This window comes from Carcharodon carcharias, chromosome 4 (assembly GCF_017639515.1).
Source record: "Carcharodon carcharias isolate sCarCar2 chromosome 4, sCarCar2.pri, whole genome shotgun sequence".
Lineage (NCBI taxonomy): Eukaryota > Metazoa > Chordata > Chondrichthyes > Lamniformes > Lamnidae > Carcharodon > Carcharodon carcharias.
This window is the reverse complement of record NC_054470.1, coordinates 193,826,045-193,844,825: the sequence shown is the minus strand read 5'-3', so window position 1 is coordinate 193,844,825 and position 18,781 is coordinate 193,826,045. Positions and strand designations below refer to the sequence as shown.

The 18,781-nt window shown below is 52.8% G+C and overlaps 1 protein-coding gene across 1 annotated transcript in view; it reads right to left on the bottom strand.

The window, feature by feature from the left end:
• The window catches only part of LOC121276897 (pikachurin), a 230,528-nt gene that overhangs the window by 295 nt on the left and 211,452 nt on the right, over positions 1-18,781 (bottom strand). Inside the window, exon 23 of the mRNA XM_041185517.1 lies at positions 7,074-7,177. Within this exon, the coding sequence (XP_041041451.1) occupies positions 7,074-7,177 (104 nt within the window). The remainder of the gene's footprint in view (positions 1-7,073; positions 7,178-18,781) is intronic.

Sequence of the window (18,781 nt, the reverse complement as noted above, 5' to 3'; positions counted from 1 at the left end):
CCTTCCAGCAGCCATCTTACACTCAGCATGGTGATGGTTGCGTGGAGGGAGCGGCATCTATGGGGGAAGGACTGTGATCACATGTGAAGGGAGCCACTTCCTGTGTGAGGGTAGCTATTTCCTGTGCGGAGAGAGCTATTTCCTGTGTGAGGTTAGCTATTTCCTGTGTGAGGTTAGCTATTTCCTGTGTGGAGGGAGCTATTTCCTGTGTGAGGTTAGCTATTTCCTGTGTGGAGGGAGCTATTTCCTGTGTGAGGTTAGCTATTTCCTGTGCGGAGAGAGCTATTTCCTGTGTGAGGTTAGCTATTTCCTGTGTGAGGTTAGCTATTTCCTGTGTGGAGGGAGCTATTTCCTGTGTGAGGTTAGCTATTTCCTGTGTGGAGGGAGCTATTTCCTGTGTGAGGTTAGCTATTTCCTGTGTGAGGTTAGCTATTTCCTGTGTGGAGGGAGCTATTTCCTGTGTGAGGTTAGCTATTTCCTGTGTGGAGGGAGCTATTTCCTGTGTGGAGGGAGGTGTTTCCTGTGTGAGGTTAGCTATTTCCTGTGTGGAGGGAGCTATTTCCTGTGTGGAGGGAGGTGTTTCCTGTGCGGAGAGAGCTATTTCCTGTGTGAGGTTAGCTATTTCCTGTGTGGAGGGAGCTATTTCCTGTGTGGAGGGAGCTATTTCCTGTGCGGAGAGAACTATTTCCTGTGTGGAGGGAGCTATTTCCTGTGTGGAGGGAGCTATTTCCTGTGTGGAGGGAGCTATTTCCTGTGTGGAGGGAAGTGTTTCCTGTGTGAGGTTAGCTATTTCCTGTGTGGAGGGAGCTATTTCCTGTGTGGAGGGAGGTGTTTCCTGTGTGAGGTTAGCTATTTCCTGTGTGCAGGGAGCTATTTCCTGTGTGGAGGTTAGCTATTTCCTGTGTGGAGAGAGCTATTTCCTGTGTGAGGTTAGCTATTTCCTGTGTGGAGGGATCTATTTCCTCTGTGGAGGGAGCTATTTCCTGTGTGAGGTTAGCTATTTCCTGTGTGGAGGGAGCTATTTCCTGTGTGGAGGGAGCTATTTCCTGTGTAAGGTTAGCTATTTCCTGTGTGGAGGGAGCTATTTCCTGTGTAAGGTTAGCTATTTCCTGTGTGGAGGGAGCTATTTCCTGTGTGGAGGTTAGCTATTTCCTGCGTGAGTTTAGCTATTTCCTGTGTGGAGGGAGCAATTTCCTGTGTGAGGTTAGCTATTTCCTGTGTGGAGGGAGCTATTTCCTGTGTGAGTTAGCTATTTCCTGTGTGGAGGGAGCTATTTCCTGTGTGGAGGGAGCTGTTTCCTGTGTGAGGTTAGCTATTTCCTGTGTGGAGGGAGCTATTTCCTGTGTGGAGGGAGCTGTTTCCTGTGTGAGGTTAGCTATTTCCTGTGTGGAGGGAGCTATTTCCTGTGTGGAGGGAGCTGTTTCCTGTGTGAGGTTAGCTATTTCCTGTGTGGAGGGAGCTATTTCCTGTGTGAAGGTTAGCTATTTCCTGTGTGAGTTTAGCTATTTCCTGTGTGGAGGGAGCAATTTCCTGTGTGAGGTTAGCTATTTCCTGTGTGAGGTTAGCTATTTCCTGTGTGAGTTAGCTATTTCCTGTGTGGAGGGAGCTATTTCCTGTGTGAGGTTAGCTATTTCCTGTGTGAGGGTAGCTATTTCCTGTGTGGAGGGAGCTATTTCCTGTGTGAGGTTAGCTATTTCCTGTGTGGAGGGAGGTGTTTCCTGTGTGGAGGGAGGTGTTTCCTGTGTGGAGGGAGGTGTTTCCTGTGTGAGGTTAGCTATTTCCTGTGTGGAGGGAGCTGTTTCCTGTGTGGAGGGAGGTGTTTCCTGTGTGGAGGGAGGTGTTTCCTGTGTGAGGTTAGCTATTTCCTGTGTGGAGGGAGCTGTTTCCTGTGTGGAGGGAGGTGTTTCCTGTGTGAGGTTAGCTATTTCCTGTGTGGAGGGAGGTGTTTCCTGTGTGGAGGGAGGTGTTTCCTGTGTGAGGTTAGCTATTTCCTGTGTGGAGGGAGCTGTTTCCTGTGTGGAGGGAGGTGTTTCCTGTGTGAGGTTAGCTATTTCCTGTGTGGAGGGAGGTGTTTCCTGTGTGGAGGGAGGTGTTTCCTGTGTGGAGGGAGGTGTTTCCTGTGTGAGGTTAGCTATTTCCTGTGTGGAGGGAGCTGTTTCCTGTGTGGAGGGAGGTGTTTCCTGTGTGGAGGGAGGTGTTTCCTGTGTGAGGTTAGCTATTTCCTGTGTGGAGGGAGCTGTTTCCTGTGTGGAGGGAGGTGTTTCCTGTGTGAGGTTAGCTATTTCCTGTGTGGAGGGAGGTGTTTCCTGTGTGGAGGGAGGTGTTTCCTGTGTGAGGTTAGCTATTTCCTGTGTGGAGGGAGCTGTTTCCTGTGTGGAGGGAGGTGTTTCCTGTGTGAGGTTAGCTATTTCCTGTGTGGAGGGAGCTATTTCCTGTGTGAGTTAGCTATTTCCTGTGTGGAGGGAGCTGTTTCCTGTGTGGAGGGAGGTGTTTCCTGTGTGAGGTTAGCTATTTCCTGTGTGGAGGGAGCTGTTTCCTGTGTGGAGGGAGGTGTTTCCTGTGTGAGGTTAGCTATTTCCTGTGTGGAGGGAGGTGTTTCCTGTGTGAGGTTAGCTATTTCCTGTGTGGAGGGAGCTGTTTCCTGTGTGGAGGGAGGTGTTTCCTGTGTGAGGTTAGCTATTTCCTGTGTGGAGGGAGCTATTTCCTGTGTGAGTTAGCTATTTCCTGTGTGGAAGGAGCTATTTCCTGTGTGGAGGGAGCTATTTCCTGTGTGAGTTAGCTATTTCCTGTGTGAGGTTAGCTATTTCCTGTGTGGAGGGAGCTGTTTCCTGTGTGAGGTTAGCTATTTCCTGTGTGGAGGGAGGTGTTTCCTGTGTGAGGTTAGCTATTTCCTGTGTGGAGGGAGCTGTTTCCTGTGTGGAGGGAGGTGTTTCCTGTGTGAGGTTAGCTATTTCCTGTGTGGAGGGAGGTGTTTCCTGTGTGAGGTTAGCTATTTCCTGTGTGGAGGGAGCTGTTTCCTGTGTGGAGGGAGGTGTTTCCTGTGTGAGGTTAGCTATTTCCTGTGTGGAGGGAGCTATTTCCTGTGTGAGTTAGCTATTTCCTGTGTGGAAGGAGCTATTTCCTATGTGGAGGGAGCTATTTCCTGTGTGAGTTAGCTATTTCCTGTGTGAGGTTAGCTATTTCCTGTGTGGAGGGAGCTATTTCCTGTGTGGAGGGAGCTATTTCCTGTGTGAGTTAGCTATTTCCTGTGTGAGTTAGCTATTTCCTGTGTGAGCTTAGCTATTTCCTGTGTGAGGTTAGCTATTTCCTGTGTGAGCTTAGCTATTTCCTGTGTGAGCTTAGCTATTTCCTGTGTGAGGTTAGCTATTTCCTGTGTGAGTTAGCTATTTCCTGTGTGAGCTTAGCTATTTCCTGTGTGAGGTTAGCTATTTCCTGTGTGGAGGGAGCTATTTCCTGTGTGGAGGGAGCTATTTCCTGTGTGAGGTTAGCTATTTCCTGTGTGAGCTTAGCTATTTCCTGTGTGAGGTTAGCTATTTCCTGTGTGGAGGGAGCAATTACCTGTGTGAGGTTAGCTATTTCCTGTGTGAGGTTAGCTATTTCCTGTGTGAGTTAGCTATTTCCTGTGTGGAGGGAGCTGTTTCCTGTGTGGAGGGAGCTATTTCCTGTGTGGAGGGAGCTATTTCCTGTGTGAGGTTAGCTATTTCCTGTGTGGAGGGAGCTATTTCCTGTGTGAGGTTAGCTATTTCCTGTGTGGAGGGATCTGTTTCCTGTGTGGAGGGAGGTGTTTCCTGTGTGGAGGGAGGTGTTTCCTGTGTGAGGTTAGCTATTTCCTGTGTGGAGGGAGCTATTTCCTGTGTGGAGGGAGGTGTTTCCTGTGTGGAGGGAGGTGTTTCCTGTGTGGAGGGAGGTGTTTCCTGTGTGAGGTTAGCTATTTCCTGTGTGGAGGGAGGTGTTTCCTGTGTGAGGTTAGCTATTTCCTGTGTGGAGGGAGCTATTTCCTGTGTGAGTTAGCTATTTCCTGTGTGGAGGGAGCTATTTCCTGTATGGAGGGAGCTATTTCCTGTGTGAGTTAGCTATTTCCTGTGTGAGGTTAGCTATTTCCTGTGTGGAGGGAGCTGTTTCCTGTGTGGAGGGAGCTGTTTCCTGTGTGAGGTTAGCTATTTCCTGTGTGAGTTAGCTATTTCCTGTGTGAGGGTAGCTATTTCCTGTGTGGAGGGAGCTGTTTCCTGTGTGGAGGGAGCTGTTTCCTGTGTGGAGGGAGCTATTTCCTGTGTGAGGTTAGCTATTTCCTGTGTGGAGGGAGCTATTTCCCGTGTGAGGTTAGCTATTTCCTGTGTGGAGGGATCTGTTTCCTGTGTGGAGGGAGGTGTTTCCTGTGTGGAGGGAGGTGTTTCCTGTGTGAGGTTAGCTATTTCCTGTGTGGAGGGAGCTATTTCCTGTGTGGAGGGAGCTATTTCCTGTGTGGAGGGAGGTGTTTCCTGTGTGGAGGGAGGTGTTTCCTGTGTGAGGTTAGCTATTTCCTGTGTGGAGGGAGGTGTTTCCTGTGTGAGGTTAGCTATTTCCTGTGTGGAGGGAGCTATTTCCTGTGTGAGTTAGCTATTTCCTGTGTGGAGGGAGCTATTTCCTGTATGGAGGGAGCTATTTCCTGTGTGAGTTAGCTATTTCCTGTGTGAGGTTAGCTATTTCCTGTGTGGAGGGAGCTGTTTCCTGTGTGGAGGGAGCTGTTTCCTGTGTGAGGTTAGCTATTTCCTGTGTGAGTTAGCTATTTCCTGTGTGAGGGTAGCTATTTCCTGTGTGGAGGGAGCTGTTTCCTGTGTGGAGGGAGCTGTTTCCTGTGTGAGGTTAGCTATTTCCTGTGTGAGTTAGCTATTTCCTGTGTGAGGGTAGCTATTTCCTGTGTGGAGGGAGCTATTTCCTGTGTGAGGTTAGCTATTTCCTGTGTGAGGGTAGCTATTTCCTGTGTGAGGGTAGCTATTTCCTGTGTGGAGGGAGCTATTTCCTGTGTGGATGTTAGCTATTTCCTGTGTGGAGGGAGCTATTTCCTGTGTAGAGGTTAGCTATTTCCTGTGTAGAGGTTAGCTATTTCCTGTGTGAGTTAGCTATTTCCTGTGTGAGGGTAGCTATTTCCTGTGTGGAGGGAGCTGTTTCCTGTGTGGAGGGAGCTGTTTCCTGTGTGAGGTTAGCTATTTCCTGTGTGAGGGTAGCTATTTCCTGTGTGGAGGGAGCTATTTCCTGTGTGGATGTTAGCTATTTCCTGTGTGGAGGGAGCTATTTCCTGTGTAGAGGTTAGCTATTTCCTGTGTAGAGGTTAGCTATTTCCTGTGTGGAGGGAGCTATTTCCTGTGTGAGGTTAGCTATTTCCTGTGTGGAGGGATCTATTTCCTGTGTATAGGGAGCTGCTTCTTGTTGTGATGTGATGCATATGTTACCTGAAGGGCTGTACCTCAAAATTCGGCCTATCCACTATGAGACAGGATGTGATGTGTAATCCCATGATTGACAGGATACAGCAGGAGTCCTACAGGTCAGACGTGTCTACCTAGGCTTCCAGTTAACATCATCTGTGCACATTCTTATCTCCAAACAAAGAACCCACATTATTGTTTTACTAATCCTTTGTATGATTGGTACACAGCATTTTCTCTACGAAAGGAGCTATTGCCTGTTTGGAGGGAGCTACTTCATGTATAGGGTGAGCTGCGAACACCCTCTCACCAGAGGGACCTGACGTGTGCCTTGTCCTCTGATCATTCAATGGTTTTTCACAGCTTCAGAATATCAGGGGATAAACTCCACCACCCCCCACCCCCCCACTCCTCCCCGCCCATTGGGGACACGCTGCCATTTTACGTGGGCGGGGCCAATTAAGGCCTGCCCAGCGTGACGTCCGTCAGGAAGCGCTGTGCGCTCTCTGTGCGGGTGGGGAGGGGAGATTCCCTCAGCCGGGAGTGCACGTGCGCACAACAGAGCTCACTCATCTCCCTGAGGCTCAGCGCTGCCTCAGGGAGATCGGCTCACCATTTAAGGCAAACGTTAAAAAAAAATTTCCCTGACATTCGACACTGTCCCACGAGTTGGGACGTGTCCATCACTTTTACTGAAACCTTTATTAAAAATTTTTAAAACCCTCATGAGACCTCGCCCCGCCCGTGGATGAGGTTTGATGCTTTTTTCTGATGCCTGCCAGAGCTCCTGGCCTGCCCGATAACCCTAAGGATGGACGGGCAGCCCTGTCAATTACCTAAATTGGTTTATCAATGGCCTCAATTGGCCCTTGACAGGTCGGTGGGCTCACCACTGATTCGGCTGCGCCCCCTGTCGACCTGAAATGGAACTGACACGGGGCCCTGACCACCCCCCCACTGACCCCAGCTCGCCGACCGGAATACCCTCTCTCAGGTGTCTAGTCCTATCTTACTGATTGCTGGCTTTGGTGTCAGTAAGAGTCTCAGGCAGGTCCATGCACCATGCACATGCCTCTCAGTCTGTCCTCACTAGTAATACAGGCATCCAGGGTAACGCTTTGGGGATAAAAGCAAAATACTGCGGATGCTGGAAATCTGAAACAATAACATAAAATTGCTGGAAAAACTCAGCAGGTCTGGCAGCATCTGTGGAGAGAAAGACAAGTTAACGTTTCGAGTCCATGTCACTCTTCTTCAGAGCTCTTCACCTGAGGAAGAGTCACGTGGACTTGAAACGTTAAATCTGTCTTCCTCTCCACAGATGCTGCCAGACCTGCTGAGTTTTTCCAGCAATTTTTGTTTTTGCTAATGCCCTGGGGACATGGGTTCAAATCCCACCCCCGGCAGCTGGTGGAATTTGAATTCAATTAATAAATCTGGAATATAAAGCTAGTCTCAGTAACGGTGACCCTGAAACTATCATCAGTCGCTGGGAAAACCCCATCTGGTTCACTAATGTCCTTTTGGGAAGGAAATCTGTTGTCTTTACCTGGTCTGGCCTACATGTGACTGTAACTCCAGACCCACAGCAATGTGTCTTAACTGCCCTCTGTGAGAGTTGACAGCTCAATACATGTCTGAGACTGCCACACACTGACTTCCCCTTACCGACATACAGAGGTCCATTGAAGTTCAGTTGACGCATCATTCCTGGGGACTTCCCGGTTTTAGCTCCATAATCGTCGACTGTTAGCTTTCCCGACTGTCCATCCCTGAAACAGAGTGATATTGAAGCACACACAGAGATAGCTTTATGAAGAGTAAATCATGTTTGACTCATTTGCTAGAGTTCTTTGAAGATGTGACAAGTAAAGTGGGTAATGGGGATCCTGTAGATGTAGTGTATCTGGACTTCCGAAAGATTAATACACAAGATAAGATCACATGGAGTTAGGGGTAATATATTAGCTTGGATAGAGGATTGGCTAACCAACAGAAAGCAGAGTCAGGATAAATGGGTCTTTTTCTGGAAGGCAAGCTGTAACTAGTGGGGTGCCACAGGGTTCAGTCCTTGGCCCAAATTCTTCATAATCTATATTAATGACTTGGATTCAGGGATATAAGGTACTATAGCTAAATTTGCAGATGACACCAAAATAGGTGGGAAAGTAAGTTGCAATGAAGAAATAAAAAAATTACAAATGGATATGGACAAGTTAGGTGAATGGGCCAAAATTTGGCAGATGGAGTTTAACGTGGATAAGTGTGAGATTCTCCATTTTTGTTGGAAGAATAAGACAACTTATTATTTAAATGGAGAGAAACTTCAGAATGCTTCAGTGCAGAGGGATCTGGGTGTCCTCGTGCATGAATCACTGAAAGCTAGTGTGCAGGTACAGCAGGTAATAAGGAAGGCAAATGGAATTTTGGCATTTATTGCTAAAGGAATAGAGTATAAAAATGGGAAGTGTTGTTGCAACTGTACAAGGCATTGGTGAGACCGCACCTGGAGTACTGTGCACAGTTTTGGTCCCCTTACATGAGGAAGGATGTAGTTGTATTGGAGACGGTTCAGAGGAGGTTCACTAGATTGATTCCAGAGATGTGGGGCTTGTCTTATGAGGAGAGATTGAGCAGTTTAGGCCTATACTCACTAGAGTTTAGAAGGATGAGAGGAGATTTAATTGAGGTATATAAGACGCTAAAGGGGATAGACAAAGTAGATGTGGAGCAGATGTTTCCCCTTGTGGGGCATGCTAGAACGAGAGGCCATAGGTTTAGGCTAAGGGGTGGTAGATTTAAATCAGAGATGAGGAGGAATTACTTTTCTCAAAGGGTCGTGAATCTGTGGAATTCATACCTCAGAGTGCAGTGGATGTCGGGACGCTGAATAAATTTAAGGAGGAGATAGACAGATTGTTAATTAGTAATGGGTTGAAAGGTTATGGGGAGAGGGTGGGAAATTGGAGTTGAGGCCGAAATGAGATCAGCCATGATCGTAATGAATGGCGGGGCAGGCTCGAGGGGCTGAATTGCCCACTCCTGCAACTTGTTCTGATGTTATCTAGAAACACAAACAATTAGAAATTTGTATGCAAAGAGGGGTAAAAGCCCACAGCGGGGAGGGTGATGGGGCAGGCACATGGTAACTTTGACAGGAGATTTGCATATTTATCTGAGCATTAATTCCGCCAATCTCTAATGGTGGCTGACAAAGCTGAGGAAATTCCGAGGAATAAAAACAAACATAAACACTTGGAAACAATCACTTCCAAATATACACGGCCACACCTGTACACCTAGATATGCACAGGGATATCTTTACACAAATGCTGGTGCAGAATCAAAAGCGCCTTTAACACAAGGGAGGGGTGTGGAGGGTTTTTAAAAAATTTGTCCACAGGATATGGTTGCTGCTGGCTGGGTAAGGGCTTTGGGCTTGTTCAAAAGAGTACAGATAATAGAAAGGGTTGTGGAGCTGGAGGAGGTTAGAGAGATAGGGAGGGGAGTGGAGCTGGAGGAGAATGCAGAGAAAGGGAGGGGTGTGGACCTGGAGGAGGTTACAGAGATAGGGAGGGGAGTGGAGCAGCAGGAGGTAAGAGAGATAGCGAGGGGTGTGGAGCTGGAGGAGGTTAGAGAGATAGGGAGGGGAGTGGAGCTGGAGGAGGTTACAGAGATAGGGAGGGGAGTGGAGCTGGAGGAGGTTACAGAGATAGGGAGGGGAGTGGAGCTGGAGGAGGTAAGAGAGATAGCGAGGGGTGTGGAGCTGGAGGAGGTTAGAGAGATAGGGAGGGGAGTGGAGCTGGAGGAGTTTACAGAGATAGGGAGGGGAGTGGCGCTGGAGGAGGTTACAGAGATAGGGAGGGGAGTGGAGCTGGAGGAGGTTACAGAGATAGGGAGGGGAGTGGAGCTGGAGGAGGTTACAGAGATAGGGAGGGGAGTGGAGCTGGAGGAGGTTAGAGAGATAGGGAGGGGAGTGGAGCTGGAGGAGGTTACAGAGGTAGGGTGGGGTGTAGAGAGCTGGAGGAGGTTAGAAAGATAGGGAGGGGAGTGGAGCTGGAGGAGGTTAGAGAGATAGGGAGGGGTGTGGATCAGGAGGAGGTTAGAGAGATAGGGAGGGGAGTGGAGCTGGAGGAGGTTAGAGAGATAGGGAGGGGAGTGGAGCTGGAGGAGGTTACAGAGATAGGGAGGGGAGTGGAGCTGGAGGAGGTTAGAGAGATAGGGAGGGGAGTGGAGCTGGAGGAGGTTAGAGAGATAGGGAGGGGAGTGGAGCTGGAGGAGGTTACAGAGATAGGGAGGGGAGTGGAGCTGGAGGAGGTTACAGAGATAGGGAGGGCTGTGGAGCTGGAGGAGGTTACAGAAATAGGGAGGGGAGTGGAGCTGGAGGAGGTTAGAGAGATAGGGAGGGGAGTGGAGCTGGAGGAGGTTAGAGAGATAGGGAGGGGAGTGGAGCTGGAGGAGGTTACAGAGATAGGGAGGGGAATGAAGCTGGAGGAGGTTAGAGAGATAGGGAGGGGAGTGGAGCTGGAGGAGGTTACAGAGATAGGGAGGGGAGTGGAGCTGGAGGAGGTTACAGAGATAGGGAGTGGAGTGGAGTTGGAGGAGGTTAGAGAGATAGGGAGGGGAGTGGAGCTGGACAAGGTTACAGAGGTAGGGAGGGGAGTGGAGCAGGAGGAGATTATAGAGATAGGGAGGGGAGTGGAGCTGGAGGAGGTTAGAGAGATAGGGAGGGGAGTGGAGCTGGACGAGGTTACAAAGGTAGGGAGGGGAGTGGAGCTGGACGAGGTTACAGAGATAGGGAGGGGAATGGAGCTGGAGGAGGGAACAGAGTTAGGGAGGGGAGTGGAGCTGGAGGAGGTTACAGAGATAGGGAGGGCTGTGGAGCTGGAGGAGGTTACAGAGATAGGGAGGGGAATGGAGTTGGAGGAGGTTAGAGAGATAGGGAGGGGAGTGGAGCTGGAGGAGGTTAGAGAGATAGGGAGGGGTGTGGAGCTGGAGGAGGTTACAGAGATAGGGAGGGGAGTGGAGCTGTAGGAGGTTACAGAGATAGGGAGGGGAGTGGAGCTGGAGGAGGTTACAGAGATAGGGAGGGGAGTGGAGCTGGGAGAGGTTACAGAGATAGGGAGGGGAGTGGGGCTGGAGGAGGTTAGAGAGATAGGGAGGGGAGTGGAGATAGAGGAGGGTAAAGAGATAGGGAGGGGAGTGAAGCTGGAGGAGGTTAGAGAGATAGGGAGGGGAGTGGAGCTGGAGGAGGTTACAGAGATAGGGAGGGGAGTGAAGCTGGAGGAGGTTAGAGAGGTAGGGAGGGGAGTGGAGCTGGAGGAGGTTACAGAGATAGGGAGGGCTGTGGAGCTGGAGGAGGTTACAGAGATAGGGAGGGGAGTGGAGCTGGAGGAGGTTAGAGAGGTAGGGAGGGGATTGCAGCTGGGGGAGGTTACAGAGATAGGGAGGGGAGTGGAGCTGGAGGAGGTTACAGAGATAGGGAGGGGAGTGGAGCTGGAGGAGGTTACAGAGATAGGGAGGGGAGTGGAGCTGGAGGAGGTTACAGAGATAGGGAGGGGAGTGGAGCTGGGGCAGGTTACAGAGATAGGGAGGGGAGTGGAGCTGGAGGAGGTTACAGAGATAGGGAGGGAAGTGGAGCTGGAGGAGGTTAGAGAGATAGGGAGGGGAGTGGAGCTGGAGGAGGTTACAGAGATAGGGAGGGGAGTGGAGCTGGACGAGGTTACAAAGGTAGGGAGGGGAGTGGAGCTGGAGGAGGTTACAGAGATAGGGAGGGGAGTGGAGCTGGAGGAGGTTAGAGAGATAGGGAGGGGAGTGGAGCTGGAGGAGGTTAGTGAGATAGGGAGGGGAGTGGAGCTGCAGGAGGATAGAAAGATAGGGAGGGGAGTGGATCTGGAGGAGGTTAGAGAGTTAGGGAGGGGAGTGAAGCTGGAGGAGGTTAGAGAGATAGGGAGGGGAGTGGAGCTGGAGGAGGTTACAGAGATAGGGAGGGGAGTGGAGCTGTAGGAGGTTACAGAGATAGGGAGGGGAGTGGAGCTGGAGGAGGTTACAGAGATAGGGAGGGGAGTGGAGCTGGGAGAGGTTACAGAGATAGGGAGGGGAGTGGAGTTGGAGGAGGTTACAGAGATAGGGAGGGGAGTGGAGCTGGAGGAGGTTAGAGAGATAGGGAGGGGAGTGGAGATAGAGGAGGTAACAGATATAGGGAGGGGAGTGGAGCTGGAGGAGGTTAGAGAGATAGGGAGGGGAGTGGATCTGGAGGAGTTTAGAGAGATAGGGAGGGGTGTGGAGCTGGAGGAGGTTACAGAGATAGGGAGGGGAGTGGAGATAGAGGAGGTAACAGATATAGGGAGGGGAGTGGAGCTGGAGGAGGTTAGAGAGATAGGGAGGGGAGTGGATCTGGAGGAGTTTAGAGAGATAGGGAGGGGAGTGGAGCTGGATGAGGTTACAGAGGTAGGGAGGGGAGTGGAGCTGGAGGAGGTTAGAGAGATAGGGAGGGGAGTGGAGCTGGAGGAGGTTACAGAGATAGGGAGGGGAGTGGAGCTGGAGGAGGTTAGAGAGATAGGGAGGGGAGTGGAGCTGGAGGAGGTTACAGAGATAGGGAGGGGAGTGGAGCTGGAGGAGGTTAGAGAGATAGGGAGGGGAGTGGAGCTGGAGGAGGTTACAGAGGTAGGGAGGGGTGTAGGGGACTGGAGGCGGTTAAAAAGATAGGGAGGGGAGTGGAGCTGGAGGAGGTTACAGAGATAGGGAGGGGAGTGGAGCTGGAGGAGGTTATGGAGGTAGTGAGGGGAGTGGAGCTGGAGGAGGTAACAGAGATAGGGAGGGGAGTGGAGTTGGAGGAGGTTACAGAGATAGGGAGGGGAGTGGAGCTTGAGGAGGGTAAAGAGATAGGGAGGGGAGTGAAGCTGGAGGAGGTTACAGAGATAGGGAGGGGAGTGGAGCTGGAGGAGGTTACAGAGATAGGGAGGGGAGTGAAGCTGGAGGAGGTTACAGAGATAGGGAGGGGAGTGGAGCTGGAGGAGGTTACAGAGATAGGGAGGGGAGTGGAGCTGGGGGAGGTTAGAGAGATAGGGAGGGGAGTGGAGCTGGAGGAGGTTACAGAGATAGGGAGGGGAGTGGAGCTGGAGGAGGTTAGAAAGATAGGGAGGGGAGTGGAGCTGGAGGAGGTTAGTGAGATAGGGAGGGGAGTGGAGCTGCAGGAGGATAGAAAGATAGGGAGGGGAATGAAGCTGGGGGAGGTTACAGAGGTAGGGAGGGGAGTGGAGCTGGAGGAGGTTACAGAGATAGGGAGGGGAGTGGATCTGGAGGAGGTTAGAGAGTTAGGGAGGGGAGTGGAGCTGGAGGAGGTTACAGAGATAGGGAGGGGAGTGGAGCTGGGAGAGGTTACAGAGATAGGGAGGGGAGTGGATTTGGAGGAGGTTACAGAGATAGGGAGGGGAGTGGAGCTGGAGGAGGTTACAGAGATAGGGAGGGGAGTGGAGCTGGAGGAGGTTAGAGAGATAGGGAGGGGAGTGGAGCTGGAGGTGGTTAGAGAGATAGGGAGGGGAGTGGAGCTGGAGGAGGTTAGAGAGTTAGTGAGGGGAGTGGAGCTGGAGGAGGTTACAGAGATAGGGAGGGGAGTGGAGCTGGAGGAGGTTACAGAGATAGGGAGGGGAGTGGAGCTGGAGGAGGTTACAGAGATAGGGAGGGGAGTGGAGCTGGAGGAGGTTACAGAGATAGGGAGGGGAGTGGAGCTGGAGGAGGTTACAGAGGTAGGGAGGGGAGTGGAGCTGGAGGAGGTTACAGAGATAGGGAGGGGAGTGGAGCTGGAGGAGGTTACAGAGATAGGGAGGGGTGTAGCGGCTGGAGGAGGTTACAGAGATAGGGAGGGGAATGAAGCTAAAGGAGTTAACAGAGATAAGGAGGGGAGTGGAGCTGGAGGAGGTTAGAGAGATAGGAGGGGAGTGGAGCTGGAGGAGGTTAGAGAGATAGGGAGGGGAGTGGAGCTGGAGGAGGTTACAGAGATAGGGAGGGGAGTGGAGCTGGAGGAGGTTAGAGAGATAGGGAGGGGAGTGGATCTGGAGGAGGTTACAGAGATAGGGAGGGGAGTGGAGCTGGAGGAGGTTACAGAGATAGGGAGGGGAATGGAGCTGGAGGAGGTTACAGAGATAGGGAGGGGAATGGAGCTGGAGGAGTTTATAGAGATAGGGAGGGGAGAGGAGCTGGCGGAGGTTACAGAGATAGGGAGGGGAGTGGAGTTGGAGGAGGTTACAGAGATAGGGAGGGGAGTGGACCTGGAGGAGGTTACAGAGGTAGGGTGGGGTGTAGGGAGCTGGAGGAGGTTAAAAAGATAGGGAGGGGAGTGGAACTGGAGGAGGTTACAGAGATAGGGAGGGGAGTGGAGCTGGAGGAGGTTACAGAGATAGGGAGGGGAGTGGACCTGGAGGAGGTTACAGAGGTAGTGAGGGGAGTGCAGCTGGGGGAGGTTACAGAGATAGGGAGGGGAGTGGAGCTGGAGGAGGTTACAGAGATAGGGAGGGGTGTAGGGAGCTGGAGGAGGTTACAAAATTAGGGAGGGGAGTGGAGCTGGAGGAGGATAGAAAGATAGGGAGGGGAATGAAGCGGGAGGAGGTTACAGAGATAGGGAGGGGAGAGGAGCTGGAGGAGGTTAGAGAGATAGGGAGGGGAGTGGAGCTGGAGGAGGTTACAGAGATAGGGAGGGGAGTGGAGCTGGAGGAGTTTACAGAGATAGGGAGGGGAGTGGAGCTGGAGGAGGTTAGAGAGATAGGGAGGGGAGTGGAGCTGGAGGAGGTAGAGAGATAGGGAGGGGAGTGGAGCTGGAGGAGGTTACAGAGATAGGGAGGGGAGTGGAGCTGGAGGAGGTTACTGAGATAGGGAGGGGAGTGGAGCTGGAGGAGGTTACAGAGATAGGGAGGGGAGTGGAGTTGGAGGAGGTTACAGAGATAGGGAGGGGAGTGGAGCTGGAGGAGGTTACAGAGATAGGGAGGGGAGTGGAGCTGGACGAGGTTACAGAGATAGGGAGGGGAGTGGAGCTGGAGGAGGTTACAGAGAGAGGGAGGGGAGTGGAGCTGGAGGAGGTTAGAGAGATAGGGAGGGGAGTGGAGCTGGAGGAGGTTACAGAGATAGGGAGGGGAGTGGAGCTGGAGGAGGTTAGAGAGATAGGGAGGGGCGTGGAGCTGGAGGAGGTTACAGAGATAGGGAGGGTAGTGGAGCTGGAGGAGGTTACAGAGATAGGGAGGGGAGTGGAGCTGGAGGAGGTTACAGAGATAGGGAGGGGAGTGGAGCTGGAGGAGGTTAGAGAGTTAGTGAGGGGAGTGGAGCTGGAGGAGGTTACAGAGATAGGGAGGGGAGTGGAGCTGGAGGAGGTTACAGAGATAGGGAGGGGAGTGGAGCTGGAGGAGGTTACAGAGATAGGGAGGGGAATGAAGCTGGAGGAGGTTAGAGAGATAGGGAGGGGAGTGGAGCTGGACGAGGTTACAGAGATAGGGAGGGGAATGGAGCTGGAGGAGGTTACAGAGGTAGGGAGGGGAGTGGAGCTGGAGGAGGTTACAGAGATAGGGAGGGGAGTGGAGATAGAGGAGGGTAAAGAGATAGGGAGGGGAGTGAAGCTGGAGGAGGTTAGAGAGATAGGAAGGGGAGTGGAGCTGGAGGAGGTTACAGAGATAGGGAGGGGAGTGGAGCTTGAGGAGGTTAGAGAGATAGGGAGGGGAGTGGAGCTGGAGGAGGTTACAGAGATAGGGAGGGCTGTGGAGGCTGGGGGAGGTTACAGAGATAGGGAGGGGAGTGGAGCTGGAGGAGGTTAGAGAGATAGGGAGGGGAGTGGAGCTGGAGGAGGTTACAGAGGTAGGGAGGGGATTGCAGCTGGGGGAGGTTACAGAGATAGGGAGGGGAGTGGAGCTGGAGGAGGTTACAGAGATAGGGAGGGGAGTGGAGCTGGGGCAGGTTACAGAGATAGGGAGGGGAGTGGAGCTGGGGGAGGTTACAGAGATAGGGAGGGGTGTGGATCTGGAGGAGTTTACAGAGATAGGGAGGGCTGTGGAGCTGGAGGAGGTTACAGAGGTAGGGAGGGGAGTGGAGTTGGAGGAGGTTACAGAGATAGGGAGGGGAGTGGAGCTGGAGGAGGTTAGAGAGATAGGGAGGGGAGTGGAGATAGAGGAGGTAACAGATATAGGGAGGGGAGTGGAGCTGGAGGAGGTTAGAGAGATAGGGAGGGGAGTGGATCTGGAGGAGTTTAGAGAGATAGGGAGGGGTGTGGAGCTGGACGAGGTTACGGAGGTAGGGAGGGGAGTGGAGCTGGAGGAGGTTAGAGAGATAGGGAGGGGAGTGGAGCTGGAGGAGGTTACAGAGATAGGGAGGGGAGTGGAGCTGGAGGAGGTTACAGAGATAGGGAGTGGAGTGGAGCTGGAGGAGGTTACAGAGATAGGGAGGGGAGTGGAGCTGGAGGAGGTTAGAGAGATAGGGAGGGGAGTGGAGCTGGAGGAGGTTACAGAGATAGGGAGGGGAGTGGAGCTGGAGGAGGTTACAGAGATAGGGAGGGGAGTGGAGCTGGAGGAGGTTACAGAGATATGGAGGGGAGTGGAGCTGGAGGAGGTTACAGAGATAGGGAGGGGAGTGGAGCTGGAGGAGGTTACAGAGATAGGGAGGGGAGTGGAGCTGGAGGAGGTTAGAGAGATAGGGAGGGGAGTGGAGCTGGAGGAGGTTAGAGAGATAGGGAGGGGAGTGGAGCTGGACGAGGTTACAGAGATAGGGAGGGGAGTGGAGCTGGAGGAGGTTATGGACGTAGTGAGGGGAGTGGAGCTGGAGGAGGTAACAGAGATAGGGTGGGGAGTGGAGTTGGAGGAGGTTACAGAGATAGGGAGGGGAATGGAGTTGGAGGAGGTTACAGAGATAGGGAGGGGAGTGAAGCTGGAGGAGGGTAAAGAGATAGGGTGGGGAGTGGAGCTGGAGGAGGTTACAGAGATAGGGAGGGGAGTGGAGCTTGAGGAGGTTACAGAGATAGGGAGGGGAATGGAGTTGGAGGAGGTTACAGAGATAGGGAGGGGAGTGGAGCTGGAGGAGGTTACAGAGATAGGGAGGGGAGTGGAGCTTGAGGAGGGTAAAGAGATAGGGAGGGGAGTGGAGCTGGAGGAGGTTAGAGAGATAGGGAGGGGAGTGGAGCTGGAGGAGGTTACAGAGATAGGGAGGGGAGTGGAGCTGGAGGAGGTTAGAAAGATAGGGAGGGGAGTGGAGCTGGAGGAGGTTAGTGAGATAGGGAGGGGAGTGGAGCTGGAGGAGGTTACAGAGATAGGGAGGGGAGTGGAGCTGGAGGAGGTTAGAAAGATAGGGAGGGGAGTGGAGCTGGAGGACGTTAGAGAGATAGGGAGGGGAGTGGAGCTGGAGGAGGTTAGAGAGATAGGGAGGGGAGTGGAGCTGGAGGAGGTTACAGAGATAGGGAAGGGAGTGGAGCTGGAGGAGGTTATGGACGTAGTGAGGGGAGTGGAGCTGGAGGAGGTAACAGAGATAGGGAGGGGAGTGGAGTTGGAGGAGGTTACAGAGATAGGGAGGGGAATGGAGTTGGAGGAGGTTACAGAGATAGGGAGGGGAGTGAAGCTGGAGGAGGTTACAGAGATAGGGAGGGGAGTGGAGCTTGAGGAGGGTAAAGAGATAGGGAGGGGAGTGGTGCTGGAGGAGGTTACAGAGATAGGGAAGGGAGTGGAGCTGGAGGAGGTTACAGAGATAGGGAGGGGAGTGGAGCTGGAGGAGGTTACAGAGATAGGGAGGGGAGTGGAGCTGGGGGAGGTTAGAGAGATAGGGAGGGGAGTGGAGCTGGAGAAGGTTACAGAGATAGGGAGGGGAGTGGAGCTGGAGGAGGTTAGAAAGATAGGGAGGGGAGTGGAGCTGGAGGAGGTTAGTGAGATAGGGAGGGGAGTGGAGCTGGAGGAGGTTACAGAGATAGGGAGGGGAGTGGAGCTGGAGGAGGTTAGAAAGATAGGGAGGGGAGTGGAGCTGGAGGACGTTAGAGAGATAGGGAGGGGAGTGGAGCTGGAGGAGGTTACAGAGATAGGGAGGGGAGTGGAGTTGGAGGAGGTTACAGAGATAGGGAGGGGAGTGGAGCTGGAGGAGGTTAGAAAGATAGGGAGGGGAGTGGAGCTGGAGGAGGTTATGGAGGTAGGGAGGGGTGTGGAGCTGGAGGAGGTTACAGATATAGGGAGGGGAGTGGAGCTGGAGGAGGTTACAGAGATAGGGAGGGGAGTGGAGCTGGAGTAGGTTAGAGAGATAGGGAGTGGAGTGGAGCTGGAGTAGGTTAGAGAGATAGGGAGTGGAGTGGAGCTGGAGGAGGTTAAAGAGATAGGGAGGGGAGTGGATCTGGAGGCGGTTAGAGAGTTAGGGAGGGGAGTGGAGCTGGAGGAGGTTACAGAGATAGGGAGGGGAGTGGAGTTGGAGGAGGTTACAGAGATAGGGAGTGGAGTGGAGTTGGAGGAGGTTACAGAGATAGGGAGGGGAGTGGAGCTGGACGAGGTTACAGAGATAGGGAGGGGAGTGGAGCTGGAGGAGGTTAGAGAGATAGGGAGGGGAGTGGAGCTGGAGGAGGTTACAGAGAGAGGGAGGGGTGTAGCGGCTGGAGGAGGTTACAGAGATAGGGAGGGGAGTGGAGCTGGAGGAGGTTAGAGAGATAGGGAGGGGAGTGGAGCTGGAGGAGGTTACAGAGAGAGGGAGGGGTGTAGCGGCTGGAGGAGGTTACAGAGATAGGGAGGGGAGTGGAGCTGGAGGAGGTTAGAGAGATAGGGAGGGGAGTGGAGCTGGAGGAGGTTACAGAGATAAGGAGGGGAGTGGAGCTGGAGGAGGTTAGAGAGATAGAGAGGGGTGTGGATCTGGAGGAGGTTACAGAGATAGGGAGGGGAGTGGATCTGGAGGAGGTTACAGTGAAAGGGAGGGTAGTGGAGCTGGAGGAGGTTACAGAGATAGGGAGGGGAATGGAGCTGCAGGAGGTTACAGAGATAGGGAGGGGAGTGGAGCTGGAGGAGGTTACAGAGATAGGGAGGGGAGTGGAGCTGGAGGAGGTTAGAGAGATAGGGAGGGGAGTGGAGCTGAAGGAGGTTACAGAGATAGGGAGGGGAGTGGAGCTGGAGGAGGTTAGAGAGATAGGGAGGGGAGTGGAGCTGGAGGAGTTTAGAGAGATAGGGAGGGGTGTCGATCTGGAGGAGGTTAGAGAGATAGGGAGGCGAGTGGAGCTGGAGGAGGTTAGAGAGATATGGAGGGGAGTGGAGCTGGAGGAGGTTAGAGAGATAGGGAGGGGAGTGGAGCTGGAGGAGGTTACAGAGATAGGGAGGGGAATGAAGCTGGGGGAGGTTACAGAGATAGGGAGGGGAATGAAGCTGGAGGAGGTTAGAAAGATAGGG